The sequence below is a fragment of the Heptranchias perlo genome, chromosome 18 (genome assembly GCF_035084215.1).
Source record: "Heptranchias perlo isolate sHepPer1 chromosome 18, sHepPer1.hap1, whole genome shotgun sequence".
NCBI lineage: Eukaryota > Metazoa > Chordata > Chondrichthyes > Hexanchiformes > Hexanchidae > Heptranchias > Heptranchias perlo.
Genome location: NC_090342.1, coordinates 13,809,250 through 13,824,793, shown reverse-complemented (window position 1 = coordinate 13,824,793; position 15,544 = coordinate 13,809,250). Strand labels below are relative to the sequence as shown.

The 15,544-nt window shown below is 37.3% G+C and overlaps 1 protein-coding gene across 1 annotated transcript in view; it reads left to right on the top strand.

Annotated features, from left to right (window-relative positions):
* arid2 (AT-rich interactive domain 2) overlaps positions 1-15,544 on the top strand; it is a 97,010-nt gene that overhangs the window by 44,122 nt on the left and 37,344 nt on the right. Inside the window, exons 5-8 of the mRNA XM_067999409.1 lie at positions 1,612-1,830; positions 9,548-9,615; positions 14,146-14,215; positions 14,609-14,859. Of these exons, the coding sequence (XP_067855510.1) occupies positions 1,612-1,830; positions 9,548-9,615; positions 14,146-14,215; positions 14,609-14,859 (608 nt within the window). The remainder of the gene's footprint in view (positions 1-1,611; positions 1,831-9,547; positions 9,616-14,145; positions 14,216-14,608; positions 14,860-15,544) is intronic.

Sequence of the window (15,544 nt, the reverse complement as noted above, 5' to 3'; positions counted from 1 at the left end):
AAAACGGGCACGACAGTGTTAAATGTAGACCTAATTAACTCTGCTTTTAGTTGACTAGGATCAATTCATTTAGCCTGTAGAGGGCAACATCCATCCATAAAAGGCAGCTCTGCAAAATAGCGTGGTATAACATTTTTTGTTCAGTTTTTCTGTCATAAAATAGTTCTCTTTTCTGGCTTTTAATTATTTGAAAAGGGTGGAAATTTTGATATTTTCCCTGGATTTCTAATCTACCATTATCAGCTTTCCCAAGCTTCAATGACTCTTGTGCTTGCTCACGTCATATACATAGAATTTCCTTTTAGTTTTCAGGTGATGGGCGACACTTGCAATGCCGCATTTGTTGCCCGTCCCTAGTTGGCTTGTTAGGCCACTTCAGATGGCATTAAGAGTCAATCACGTAATGTGGATTAGAGTAACCCCGTAGGAGTGGCAGGTTCCTTACTGTGAAGAATATATTAAAATGGGATCACTTTTTTTTTCTGGTGTTGCTCCATAGATCACCAGATTTATTGAATTATGCTTCACAACTTGTCATGGTGGGATTTAAGCTCACGACCTTTGGGTCATACTGTTACACTACCAGTTGTTGTTCTGACTTCATCCTTCCAAACCTTGTGAAGTAAGGACTCTGGCATGGAGCTGGCCATCCTTATCCATCCACTGGTCTATATATGGGTTTTCCCTGCAAGCTGCCATACAGGACAGGATATGGACAGTGCATACAACAATGAAACCTGCTTCAATTTTAAGTCGCCCATTAAGTTCACACCCCGTAAAATGCTGCATGGTTGATTAAAGTGCAGCCTTTTATTCTCAATGGACAAATGTGCGACTGGTCAGAGTACAGTACTGGTTTGCTGGTTCAGTGTATGGTTGAGTTCTTTTGCATTTGAACTGACAATAGCCCATACTTATGAATTACAGTGATGTGATGTTACATGTGATGTTCCAAGCTCCCAGTTTTGCACACAATCTGAAAATGTATTTTCATTAAATATAACACTCTTTGACAGAATTATCTGTTGCTGCATCTCTGTTGGAAAGTATTTGAAAAACTAACAAGTCTCTGCTAAACAATTAAATGTTAAGAAATTATAGAAGTAATGTACTTTCATCTCATAGCAAGTGTAGAGCACTTATATGTTGTGTAAAGATTACAGAGTACTGTTTACATCAGCATTTTTAATGTTAAAAGAAATAGTAATCACTAAGGTCAGCAAATGTTTTTTGTTTGGCTCTTCCCTCAATCCTCTTTTTAATGTCATAAAGCTCTGTAGAAGTACAGAAATGGTGGTGCAGAGTAGAATTTACTTGTGCATATAGCAGTTGGAATGGTAATTACTAACCTAAATATGTTGCTAATTGAAAATTTTGCCAGCAATTTCTTCACAAACCATTGCATGTAGTTCAGGAGAAAGTTTCCATTGCTTTTTTCCCTCTCCAGTGTAAAATTCATGGAAGGAATTTATTTAAAAAGGGTTTTAACATATCAATTTATTTGTGTTGAGAAAATAATATCGAACTTTTAAAATCCGTTCATTCTAAATTTTGCTCTGATAACTTTAAACTTAATGTGTATTTGTGTTAAATCACTTCTTTTTCTTTTAGAATATATTCGACAAAGCTATGGACTTAATACAGAGTTTGTCACACTTAGTGACTACAATAAACTGGTGCTTTCCCTTATGTCTGGACTCCCTAATGAAGTGGATTTTGCAATTAATGTTTGCACTCTTCTCTCAAATGAGAGTAAGCATGTCATGCAACTTGAAAAGGACCCCAGAATCACGACTATACTGCTCGCACATGCTGGAGTTTTTGATGACAGTAAGTTATACTACTTAATGCTAACGTGTGTTGACAATATTTGCAATGTTACTGGTTGTTTCACTTCCAAATACGGAATTGTTAAATGTTAGGAATATGAGTGAAATGTTTTTAATGACTTTCTAAAAAAAAATCTGAGCTCAATATGTAAATTCAACATTTGTTCAACTTCGATATGCAGCTGAATTAGTTATCATCCAAATGAAAAAGATCAGCAGAAACATTCATAACCATGGTATTTAAACAGTCTTAATGTTCTATCTTTATTATCATATCTATTTCTAAAGTTTTGACACAATTTGGGCTGTTTTTATTTATTTTTTAAACATGTTTTCCAACTTCGCAAAGCTTTCGGTTTCTGTTCCCAGAACTCATTTTCTTTCTGGATTCCAACTCACTTGTTTGAGGCTTGCATCGTTATAGTTGATGCTGGCACAAAGCTTCAAGATCTACAATATCGGCTGTGCCATATTTGGCAGCTGGGCATGTCACGATTGGAAAATATGGTGCAAACGAATGATCTAGTCTGATGGTTTCCTTGGTCAGTGAGTTCTAGTTTGGAGGATAGTAGCTACAGATTGATAATATGTATGAGATTGTTCTAAGGAAGGGGCAAAATCACTGGTTAAATCTCAATCCACCTCTTGTCAGAAGGCTGGAAGGAGACGTTGGAATCTTCCAATGTTTTCACATGCCGAATTGGCTTAAGCCATTTTCAGCCTCTGAAATTTAGAGCACCATTTAAGGTTGCTGAAGTGCTAAAGTTGGTGCAGTCTGCCTTAGTGGGACCATCATCTGATGCTTATACAAAATTAGTTTTGATGACGGCAATGGCACTGAATGCTACTGGTATCAGTGTAGCATTAACCATTAAACTGCCACAGATGAACTCCAAACCGGAAGTAGAAATGGCTTCTACACCAGAGCCACAAGAGTAAACTTCATATAACGATGACTCCACTAAATCTGCTTCCACAAGTGCAGCTCGTCCCAACTGTGAATTAATCTCTGAAATTTTTTAAAGGTAGCTTCAATTCCACTCTGCCATGCACGTGACAAGATTTGAGTAGACTCCATTCATAGCAGCACAGGACTCTTATTGACTCAATCCATAGCAGCAACCAGTTTGTCAACAAAGGCATCAGTACCAATACAGTTTTATTTGATTGTAATATAAGTATATCCCATTAGACCTTGATTACTGTTGGTAGTTTCTTCTGGATTTGTTGGAGCTTCCTTATTCACCTAAGTTTTCAGGTTTCTCCTCCCACCACCAGTGCAGAATTTAAGTCAGTTAATCACCATCCCTTCCAGGCATGGTGATCTATAGAGTCCTAGCAGCAACAGAGGTGACATGAGGGAAGGAAACCTGCTGTCCTTACCAGATCTGGCCCTCATGTGACTCCAGTCCCACACCAATGTTGTTGACTCTTAGCTGCCCTCCAGAAGTGGCCTAGCAAGCCACTCAGTTATATCAAACTGCTATAATGCAGCGGTTCAAGAAGAAGGCCCACCTCCACCCTTTCAGGGCAACTAAGGATGGGCAATAAATGCCTGCATTGTCAGTGATTTCAGATCCTGAGAATCAGTAAAAATAATTATTCACTACATCTGCTGTGGATTTGTCAGTGGTATTCCATGTACAAAAATTTAAAAAAATCTCTAAAGGTCAGATTACTGAAGCCCCCAGAAAACCAATCCAAAAAGGTGGGTAGCTGAGAGAAGAAACTATATGCCCAGGGCACACTTCAGATGAAGTTTGCTTCCTACCAGTCCATTGCGTTAAATTTGATCACAAGCAAATAACCCAAATTGGTAACCCCAGCCCTTTGTGCCTTTGGTGACAAAAGAAAATGTTAAATTACTACAACAAACAATAGCCAATGCCCTAGAGAGAGGAGTATGATCTACAGTTAAAGGAATCCTACTTTGCAGACATACCAAGCTGAAATTTTTATGTTTTCTCTAAAAATCAAATACTTAGAAATTCACTCTTTCAGTAAAGATCTTTTAGGGAAAAGGATAAAGACCATACTGGAAAGTTTCATGAAATGCCACCAAATTTTGAAAGCAGTTCTTGGCATGAGATCAAAGATAACCTACACCAGCCAGGCACATACTTTCAGGCAACCATTTTTTTCAAGGAAGGCATGCTTCCTTTCCAGGAGGAGGAGCTTTATGCCCAGGTTCAAAAGAACAAAGCAGTCTATCTCCCAATGGCTCATCTGGTTACGGCAGTGAGCAGCTGAGTCATGCTGAAGAACAAAGGCATGACACAATTTGTTTTTCAAGCTTGTGCACTACTTCACATTTATCAGTATTAAATTTCATTTGTTATTCATCATCCCAGTTGCATAACTAATTCAAATATTTATGCAAATTTTTAGCTGCAGCCATTATTTGTGCTGCTCTCTCTTTTAGTGCCATAAGAACATAATAGGAGCAGGAGTCGACCACCCGACCTCTCGAGCCTGCTCTGCCATTCAATGCCATTTTCCTGCACTATCCTCATATCCCTTGATGCCTTTAATATCTAGAAATCTATCGATCTCTGTTTTGAATGCACTCAATGACTGAGCCTCTGCAGTCCTCTGGGATAGAGAATTCCAAAGATTCACCACCCATTGAGTGAAAAAATTTCTCCTCATCTCAGTCCTACATGGCCTACCCCTTATTCTGGAGACTGTGATCCTTGGTTCTAGACTCCCCAGCCAGGGGAAACATCTACCCTGTCGAGCCCTATAAGAATTTTGTATGTTTCAATGAGATCACCTCTCATTCTTCTAAACTCTAGTGAATACATGCCTAGTCTACTCAATCTCTCCTCATATGACAATCCTGTCATCCCAGAAATCAGTCTGGTGAACCTTTGTTGCACTCCCTCTATGGCAAGTATATCCTTTCTTAGGTAAGGAGACCAAAATTGTACACAGTACTCCTGGTGAGGTCTCACCAAGGCCCTATATAATTGCAATAAGACATCTTTACTCCTGTACTCAAATCCTCTTGTAATAAAGGCCAACATACCATTTGCCTTCCTGCATGTTAGCTTTCAGTGACTCATGTACAAGGACACCCAGGTCCCTTTGAACATCAACATTTCCCAATCTCTCACCATTCAAATAAAATACTGAATTTGGTTTAGTGAGATGTAAAGACCCAATTTGTATGCTATACAAGTATTACAATCAAATATAATTATTGGTACTATTGTGCTTATTGCCACTCATTTGAGCATTAGTTGTTTCCAGTATCCAAGTTATTTCTGTAGATTAGAAATAAGAGTCCGAACACTGATTGCTGTGGAACCCCACTCTGCCTTTCCAAGCCTGATGTTACTCATTTGAAGTACTCTGGGCTTTTTTTCAAAACCACCTTCTTATCCAGTCCTTGTTCTACCCTGTAGTCCTGGGGTTTTAGGTTAATTAAAAGTCTTTCATGTGGAACTCTGTCAAAAGCATTGAGTTTTCAAATAAAGTATGTCACAAGAAGTTACACTTTACCTTTAACCTTCTCAAGGCAGCTGGTTTATAAGCTATGATTTTCTTTATCCAGCTGTTCATTATTAAATTGCTTTACAGATGCTCCTATAGCCTACCCTTTAGCATAGAACAGTATCCCTGAGGCTTCCTTTCTCCCTTCCCTGCCCATTTTGAAGATTGGCATATTCATTTACATGTGGAAAGTTGAATTGATTTTGAAAAATGAGGCAGTTCCAAATGTACGTTAGTTCATTTTATTATTTCTGGAATAGCAGCAGTATTAACTAATGATTCAAGCATTCACTCTGTTTCTGTTAGAATTATGAAGTTCACTTTTTGGAACCGCTTTCATTCCTCATTTCTTGTATTCATTGTTTTTTGTGTGTGAAAAGTGAATCAGCAGCAACAAGGAGACTTGAAATAAAAATTACAAGTTTCCTGATTCTCCAGTTTCAAGAAGTGACTGCTAGTTTCCAGATGATGCTGAAATGAACACTAATATTACAATAATAAACCTATTCAAATGTTAAAAATAAATCTTAGAATGAATATAAATGTTTAAGATTTATTTTTATTTTCTATTTCCCCTCATTTCCTTCTCTTCCCCATTCTTTCTCCCCTTTTATTAATTTTAATTTTACAGAACAGTTTTGTCTCAGTGGGGAAGAATACATGGCACATTGGGATTGTTGGTATGGTTGAGCATGTACTGGAAGTTACACAGCTTTGGGGCTCAAGATAGTTTTGTGGCATCTCTGGGGTCCAGCTAGGTTGGGGAGATACCCAGGATTGTGCCTACATAAAGAAATATCTGGGAGGATTGGAGTGTTGTCTTATTTAGAGTTTGAGGAGCCCAGTCAAATGGAACAAAATCCTTATCTTATGATTCACTTTGCTTGTTCTCACCATCTTCAGGGGAACCCTGGATTGTATGTGAGGGGTGTCTGTCTAATGTAGAATTCTTTAGACTGTACCAGGCCATCAGGTGAAGTCTGTCTATTACTTATTCTAACTGTTCACTCTTGCATATTTGTTATAGGGAGAGTTCCTTTTCACCATAGGGATAAAAATGCATCTTGCAGCAGTAACAGATGCACCAGGTTGTGTATTGCCAAAAGGGTTGTGGGTAGGTGCAATAGGCATATGTCCAGATCTGTAAAATTAAGTCCCATCATGTTCTTTGTGTCTCCTGGCTGCTGTAGAGAATGACTGAATGTAGGGACAGGGCAAGAACTTAGCTAGTAGTGTGCCTTTCTGACCATTGGCACTACGACAGTTATCTCCCAGATAGGTTTGGAATATATGCAGCATTGATGGGGTGCAGTATACTTGATGTATTTCCTTGAGCTGGCCCTCTCTCATACTGCTGCAGTTGATAGTTATAAAGGTCTGCTTCCATACCTCCCTCCCATTCCTTCTCTGCTGCCTGGCAGCTCAGTCTCACTTCCAGGCCCTGTCAGGTTTTCTGTATTGCCTTTTGATGTAGAAACAACCATGAATACAGGATGGAAATGGGGATTTAAAATACAGTTCCAGGGAGATTGGAACCTTTGCAGTGTGGCTGGGTCTTGACTAAATGTTTAATTTGGAAGTAATGCTATAGGTTATGCTGGGTGAGGAAAAAATGATCTCTCTGCTTTTGGAAAGGAAAAATCTGACCCCTGTCATGGAGTTGACCTTGCCTGGTGATGCATTTCTTGTGCCAGGTTCAGAATTGGCCTGTGATGAATGCACCTGGGAGTTTTCCATTGCAGCAGTTTGGGAGATAATCTCTAGGCCCTGGAGGAGTTTTTGGAAAGATTCAGATGTCTTTCAAAATTGATAGTATTGTTACGATGAGGTATTTATTGGCCTCTTCTCCACTTTCTCTGAAGGGCAGGATGTCGAGGGGGGTTTTTGCAGGCAGCTCTCCATGCCCAGCCATGGGTTCTATGGGCAAAGCAGTTTCTATGGACAGGGCAGGCTCCAGTCCTTAATTCTATTGAGTTGGGACACTCATTAATAATGCCTGAAATTGGGAAGTTTGAGTCCTGTCTTGCGTCTGAGTTCCTGCTGATCTATCTGTTCAAAAATGTGCGTCGTTTTTTTATGTGTCTCCTTGGCTTGAGCTTCATTTTGGGACAAAGGAACAACGGTTTTAAAAAAAAATTGTCCTCCGCTTCAAAACTGGCTCCAAAGTTTTTTTTTCCCCAGCCAGTTGAGGCCTCGAACTCTGAAGATTAACATGATCGTATCCTAACTATAACCAGGTCACTCTTTGACAAAATGTTCTTGTACTGCTGGGCCCTTACCAGTCTGATTGTGTTGAATTGAGATAACTTGGTCACAGCACAACAGGGGTTAATGGGCATGTCATCTTACAATTCAAAGCATGTTAGCAAAAAGTGCAACATGCATATAAAAATAATAGACTGTTTGAGAAATGCATTGCTTGTAATTGACTTTAACCGTTGAATGTCCCTTAAATAAACCAAACTGACTGCTAAAGCAAGATGGTAAGGCATTCAAGGAATAAATAAGTAAGAAATAAAAAGACTGCAAATGTTGAAAATCTGAATTAAAAGCAGAAAATGCTTTAGATGCTGATGAGTTTGATTAGGATTTAAAAGAGAAAAATAAGTTGGCATTTTAGAATTTAAGAGTATATACCTGAAACAGATTAAAATCTCAGTTAATCCTTTCTCAATTTTGTGTGTTGAGGTGCACATAAATATCCCTATTATTTGAAGAGCTAATGAGTTCTCCTTGTGTCCTGCTGAACATTTGTCTCTCAAACACCATCAGCAGAACAGATTAACTGATCATTTATCTCGTGCTGTTTGTGACTGTCTCCTAGTCCTTATTCCCTATACAACTGAAGCTTTCTACCCTTCCAAGCTGCAGGCCGTACTATTGCTTTTCCCTCCCCCTGTCATATTAGTTTAATCCCTCTCCCCCACTGATCTAGTAAACAGATTCACAATGACAGCTCTGTTGAGGTGTAGGCCATCCTGTTGGTCCTTACAGTTGAAATCTTTGTTTGCTGTTGAGGAGCGAAGTGTGTTTGCTATCAGCATATTGCCTGAATTGTCATTGTGATGATACAAATATAACTACCAGTTATAGTGCACAAATAAGTTCTCATTAAATTTCTTGATCAGTCTCATAATGAAGTATTATTTGTTATATTGTGTTAAATAATACACTGTTGGTTTCAGCCATAGGAGAGTGAAAGGACGAACAACCAGTCTTACAAGTGTATCATCTATTGTCTTTCAATTTGGTAGCAATTATGCAGGTTCAAACTTTAAAGAGCTGTGTGAAATTGATTTTGAGAAATCTATAAACTCGGAGCTTTGGAGGAAAGTAGGAATAAGGGGAATTAAAGTAATTAAGTGGAAGGTTTTGAGAATGTGTCAAAAGATATTGCAAGAAGGTAAAGGCTAATAGGAAGACGGCAAATCAGAAAAGGCATATCGAAGAAAGAAATAATGTTTTGATTTTCTTCTGCCTTTTATTTTTCATTCCATTTTTCACTTTTTCTGTTTCATTTGTGTTTGACACTTTAACTTCTATTGTTTTATTTTCTTCTTGTTCTAATTCACTCGATTTAATTAGAAATTCAAATTGTTCTTGTGTAATTATTTTAGCCATCACTTGGTACGTGAAGAAAATTAGAAGCAATTTCAGCTGTTCTGTTTTGGGAATTGAATTTGGCACCTATGGCTCAGTTGGTTTTTAAAAGAACTTTCAGGTTCTTTCACACACATGTAAAACCACATGATAACCTGTAAGAAAACTCAACCACCTATACATCTGTGGTAATCAGCATTGCACACTCGGATTGTTTTAAATGTTTTAGGTACACTTTAGAAATATGCATTATGGATTTTTTTGGTTACCTGTTGTAAGAAACTCTTTGGACAAGTACCGAGCTTATTTTTCATTCACTTGCAATCATTGACCAGCAGAAAAAAACCAAATTGCTGGTGGTTACAGTATCATCATTGTTCTGTTAATATAAATTTTATATCCACTTTTGGAAAAAAATGCACTACTAGCAGTGTATGCATGCAAAGTGTTGCCTTGATAGTTAACTCAAAGAGCATAGGCCTTTTTGGAAAAACAAAGCTCTTGCGTGTTTACTGTTGATATGCTATAAACTACAAGTAATTAATCAGAGTCTTTGAAGCTAGCTTTAAACGTTATGACTGGACTAGCTGTATTTTGTACTTATCCTGATATTATGTTTACAGCTTTGGGTACCTTGTCTTCTGTATTTGGAACAGAATGGAAAGAAAAAACAGGCAGGGATTTTGTTAAGGTAAAAAAAATGATGCTTAATGGATTATACTGCAATTTATTGTTTAATCAAATTGTATAAGGCTTATAATACCAAATAAAATCTGCTTAATTATGATAGGTTGATTATTACTATGCACCTGTCAGCTGAAACTGTGAAACGCAACACTTAACTATTATTTCTAAAATCAGCATCATCAAGGAGTGATGACAATTGTTTTTGCTAATTTTCCTACATTCATTGTAAAGTAATGTCCTCTTTAGATTTAAGGAAATACTTATGAGTGTGTGTATATAATAGTGACAATTGTGGATGGTAGAATGAGTGGTAAAATAAATGAATGTATAATTTTTTTTAACTGCCTTTGTGGTGCTTTGGAAGAAGAATTCGGAATGCTGTGGAGTAACAGAAAAGAATAGGCTGATTTTTGCTTTCCTGATGAATGCATAGGACAAGTTGTGGCATTGTACAAGATCATGGATCATTGTAAGGCTTGGGGGAACCCCACTTGCATTGATCTTGGCAATTTTAGTAAGGCTTTCAACCTAGTCCCTCATGCAGCCAGCATGAAATAGCTGGAAGCTATAGAAATATATGGCTAAATTTTGGATTTTATCCAGCTTGTATACTCCAGCTCCAAGATCTGTGTAAGCATAGATAAGAGACTCACTTGACCTCTCAAAAGAGTGAGGTAAAGTTATTCACAGTCACCTATCTTATTCAATGGGAGTCTTTTTAACCCTACCCACTGGGTGGGAGGGGGACAGTTAAAATTGCTCAGGTTGCTTACCCGCTGGAAAGCTGCCAGGATCCCGCCGCCTGGGATTTTATCTTGCTCCCCTGAGTAGACAGCAAGGGCACCGGCCCAAAGTTGGTGGGAGTTCATCTTTACATATGCTGTCAGATCCCAATGACGTCATCAGGACCTAACTGCAATTTCAACTCCTAACGGATGTGCTCCTAGGCTCCACAAGGAAAGCTTAGACCGCCCCTGCCCCGGACTCCCCTCCATCCCCATCCCCGAATTCAAGACACCCCCAGAACACAATCCTGCCATCTATCTTGTGTTGGTGGCCGATTTTCCGCCACGTCACGCCGACTTCCGGCCTGTTTCGGGATCTGTCCTGGTAAACTGTGTGGTTTTAGCTGCTTAAGCTCCAGTATCCGTAAAAAAAAACACGCTGGGGCCCTAAGCCTTTGCTTTGCCAACCTGTACCTGAACTGTTGGACTTAGATAAGTGGTATGTGACCCTAAAGGGAGCGTGCTGTCCATACTAAGCAAACAGCACCCCTATAGGTGGGTTTAGAATACTCAGTAGCATGAATAGGAGACTTAAAAAATTTTGCGTGTCCCTGTGTGTCAGGCACCTGTGATCAAAAACTAATTGACTAAAATGCTGTTTAAAGCATTTAGGAAAGCTGATTTTGGAACTACTAGTTTATTTCAAATGTCTTCAATTTAATTTTGTATTTGTTCATTACTTCAACCACTTGTTCTACTGTTAGTTTCCTTAGTGCGTTACATTATTCAATAAATATGATATTGATGTGCTGTTCAATCACTCAACCATACTTTTTAAATGTTAAAACTAAACATGTTTGTCTGAATCTGTTGAGCACAGAATTTTGTTATAAGTATTCAAAATATGCAATTTGCTTTTGTAGATTTGCAGTTCCAAGTAAATTTTTCAAAGTTTTTGTAAAGGAAATGTAAAGAACTATAGAATTAGTAGAATATTTTTCTTCTGCTTCTGAATTTATTTAAATAATAGTAAGGGCAAGGAAGCTTGAGTTTACATTATTATTAATTTTAACATACTGCCAATTTTCTGTGACCTTCATCGCAACTAAGGGCAGATATTAAGTGCATGAGTGGGAAAAAAAGTGAGGCAGATGTCTAAGTCACATGCCTGCTATCTGTGAAGGTTTGCGAGCTAACAGAACTTACTTTGATCATACTGCATTTAAGTTAGTCAAATTATATTTGGTTTGTGCTATTCAAGTAGTTTCCCATAAAGTGCAATTTGTCACGAGGAATTTTCTCCTTCAGTTAAGTGTTAATTCTTTGATTTATAGCAATGAGTGTTAATTGTATTCAGGTGGTGGGTATCAATTGGGAACTCTCGTATCCTTTTTATAGGAAAGCTTATCTGGGGTGTGGGGTGAGTAAGGGAATGTGAATAAAGGCTTGGAAACAACTAAAGACCAGGCTCCAGTATTCTATCCATCACCACATGGCTATCCAATTATAACATTATGGGCATCCATGCAGTGCTGGTTATGGGTTATATGTACACCAGTAGATTAGAATATTGAAACACTTGTATTTCACCTGAAAAATATTTCCCTACATAGTGGACATCATTACTGGGTGGTAGGTACTTTGTGTAAACCTGCCTCTGAGTTAACTTCAGCCACACTGCAGAGGTTGGGAATATTCTCTGAAAATTTCATTAGACTTCTTCATTGTATATATTAACTCTTAATATGGTTGGAAAATGTTTTTCTCTATCGTTTTACTAGTTTTGCATTTTCCTTTTCACAATTGTTATGTTGTATCATCTTATCCTCATTTGAATTTAGTTGAAGGATTGATGAGCTGCCATTTATTTTAACTCCTGCCCCTGAAAAACAATTGATAAAGATTTACATGTATTTATAATGATGTACAGGTGCATATAAAATACTGATGTTTTAAAAATAGAGGCTGAGCTGAATTTGAATCTGTTTCAGGACCAGTATCAGTCATAGTTTATCAATCATTGTCTACTGCTTCTGATGACAAACAGCAGAAGTTAGGTGTAAGCTTTCACTGCCACTCCATTTAACAGGACATGGATAGCATTTGTCATTGAGAGGTATCTTTCAGTACTCAAGGATCTCTTCCCCTTCACATGCACAGATACCAAAATCCTAAGGAACTTGCTATATAACAGTTATGCCCTCAATCTTTCTGAAATAGTTATTTTTACTTATGTTGAGCTAAGCGTTCAGAGCGGGCATCTACATTTGTTTCCATTATGCTGGGCTATTGTTCTATGACAGAGCAATGTCTGGTGGGAGATTCAGCATACAGACCCTGGATAAAGAGTGATGGTAATACCTAGAGCTATTATTTTAGAAAAAATCATGAATTAATCAAGGAAATTTTAGTAAACATTGTGACCATCATGATGTTTTGCATAGCCAAATTTCCTATCCTTTGTTTTCTTTCTCTCTGTATCTCCATTTCAATAGAAATAGTTAAATTCATTTAACTGGCAGGAGTCAGTTTTGATGTACATCAAAACACCATAATATCCACTGGTTCTACTCTATTTGGTGAAATATAAGCAATTTTCTTCTAATACCTGCCATCCTGTTGGACCAATAAATGGCCAACTATCCATGTCCTGTTAAATGGAGTGGCAGTGAAAGCTTACACCTATTGGATGGGAAGAATGGTGAGTTTATACTATTGCCTCTTCCAGTGAATTAAACTGCAGGATCCAAATGTGGGGGTCTGTTATAATGTCACCCAATGCCTGCTGTGTGTATACCTAGGTGGCACAGTAACAGAAGGCACTATTTGAAATGTGAACTAATTCATTGAGAAAAATTGAAAATAGACAGTGGTGCCCACCTCTTCATTCCGAGCAATAGGATGAACATTCGGGCTTGTAAAATTAGTTGGGTGAGCCATGAAGACTGCTCATTTTACTTTAACTCTTTCCATAATCCCTCAAAAATGCATCAGAAAGACTTTCAGTTATGACTTAAAGCTGTGTAAAGTGTTCATTGGCATAATGGTAGGAGTGATAGACAAATTAGGGGAGCTAATGAGATTAAAAATTCTTGGCACAGACTCTTGTGCACGGCATTGGACAGAAAAGTTCTGTAATGGATAAAAAGGAATATTATATATTTTTGAAAAGAACAAACTGATAAAATCTGCAACACATTTAAGGAGTTATTTGTAATCTGCTTGAGCTTTGTCATTTGCCATACTTTTCAAATATAATATAGCCTGTTAAACCCAATTATTTTTTCCTCTAGCATTAAACAGTTTCTAGGCTGCAAGGGATTTAAAAAGAAACTCACCTTAAAAGCTCCTGATGACATTAGAAATTTAAAGCTTTCAGCAATAACAGATGAGCATTGGATAAATTGGGGAGTGGTAAAGTTCTGCAGTTATTCAGAATTTAATTAGTGTTGGTTTTACGATGTGTGCATTATGTTTAGCTTTCTATGTTCAACACTTGTATCTTAAATGTACATGTGTCTGTGTGCGTGTGTGCATATATGTACGTGTGTACACTCTAATATATACTCTGTCACCTGATATTATTTGTCATTCCTTCACTTCTGTGAAACAAAGTTTCCAAAATGACCGTTGTTATAGTGCTTTTTATAACACTCCTAAAGGTGACATTTTGAAGAACTATTGTGTACATTTGTCTTTGCGGCTTAGATTTCATATGCAATTTCATTGTACATACTATTTAATAAAATTTCAATAAGAAATTTGTTATGCATAGTATAATTAAAAATGGTCTCTGCTTTGACTTTTAGTTCTGGAAAGACAATGTTGAAGATAATGAAATACGGGAGCTCATTATTTTTAGGAACAATGGATCACAAGGTTGGTGAAGTAATAAATTGATGTACAAATATTTAACTGAAAAGTTGATATTTACTTTTAATTGTGGAGTGATTGTTTAATTGCACTTTTTTTTTGATGGCTGTGAGGTAACAATTCAGTATGTGAATACTCAATATGCTGTATGATAGAATGGTTTTTTAAAAAAAACAGATTGTCACCCTTGGTTTTCATATGGTGAGTTCCCAATTGTTGATGGAGATACTGAGCAGAGGTCAGTGACTTTTCCCAACAGGAACAGAAGGAACATTGAGAAACTTTCTGTTCTGTTTTAATGCTTTGTTGCTGCGTTTTCTATATGAATGTGTATTTTTGTTTATGTACCCAGATTTTCTTATGTCTTTATATAAAATTGACTTTTTTTCATTAATTTAGGTACGAATATAGAAATGGATAGGGAGACCTCTTTATTCCACCCCTCTCATAAACTTGGCATCAATGATGTCGAGGGGCAAAGGGTGCTTCAGATAGCAGTAATCCTTCGCAATTTGTCCTTTGAGGAAGGAAATGTGAAGCTATTGGCAGCTCATCGTACATGTCTCCGTTTCTTGTTGTTGTGTTCCCATTGTCAATATGCTTCTCTCAAGCAACTGGGGCTGGACACATTGGGTAACGTAGCAGCTGAGGTATGAAACTACTCTTGACTAATCGTGCATTTCAGTTACTAAAATTGTATATATCCTACGCTCTTACAAACCGTAATTTAAATGGGATGATATCATAATGCTTTATCCTTCATAACGGGTATTTATGGACTTAACTTCAGAGGAAAGATTGTTTTGTAATTGTATGTATAAATGTTACCTAATTAGCATAATGTTTTTTTGTGTAACCTGCAAATTTTATAAAGGTAATGCTTTTTGAGTTGAGGGAAAAATCAACTTGCATGTGGCACAAGTGAGATTTCCTTACTTTCATAAATGCTTTGGTACCTTCTGGACACATTTTGAGTGAAAGCTAAAATGATCTTGTCTCTAAATGTTAAAGCAGGTTTTTTTTCATGAAGTGCTGAATACCTTATGATGATAAGGGAATACTGTGGTTTCACTGTTTAAAATTTTTTTTTTAATCAAACAAAATGTTTACATATGATATGGCCAACCTTTTGAAAGCTCAAGAGCCAGAACAAAAATTGAATTTATCAAAGAATCACAATCTTTTTAATCTCTCCTTGATTAAATCCAGGCCAAGTGCTCAATTAAGAAAGATGTTCAAATTTGCGCCAACGATTACATACTCATTTGGACCTTGCACTTGGCATGCTACACAAAAATTATCTGTTTTCATTATGTCTCCTTCAATCAGCCCCTT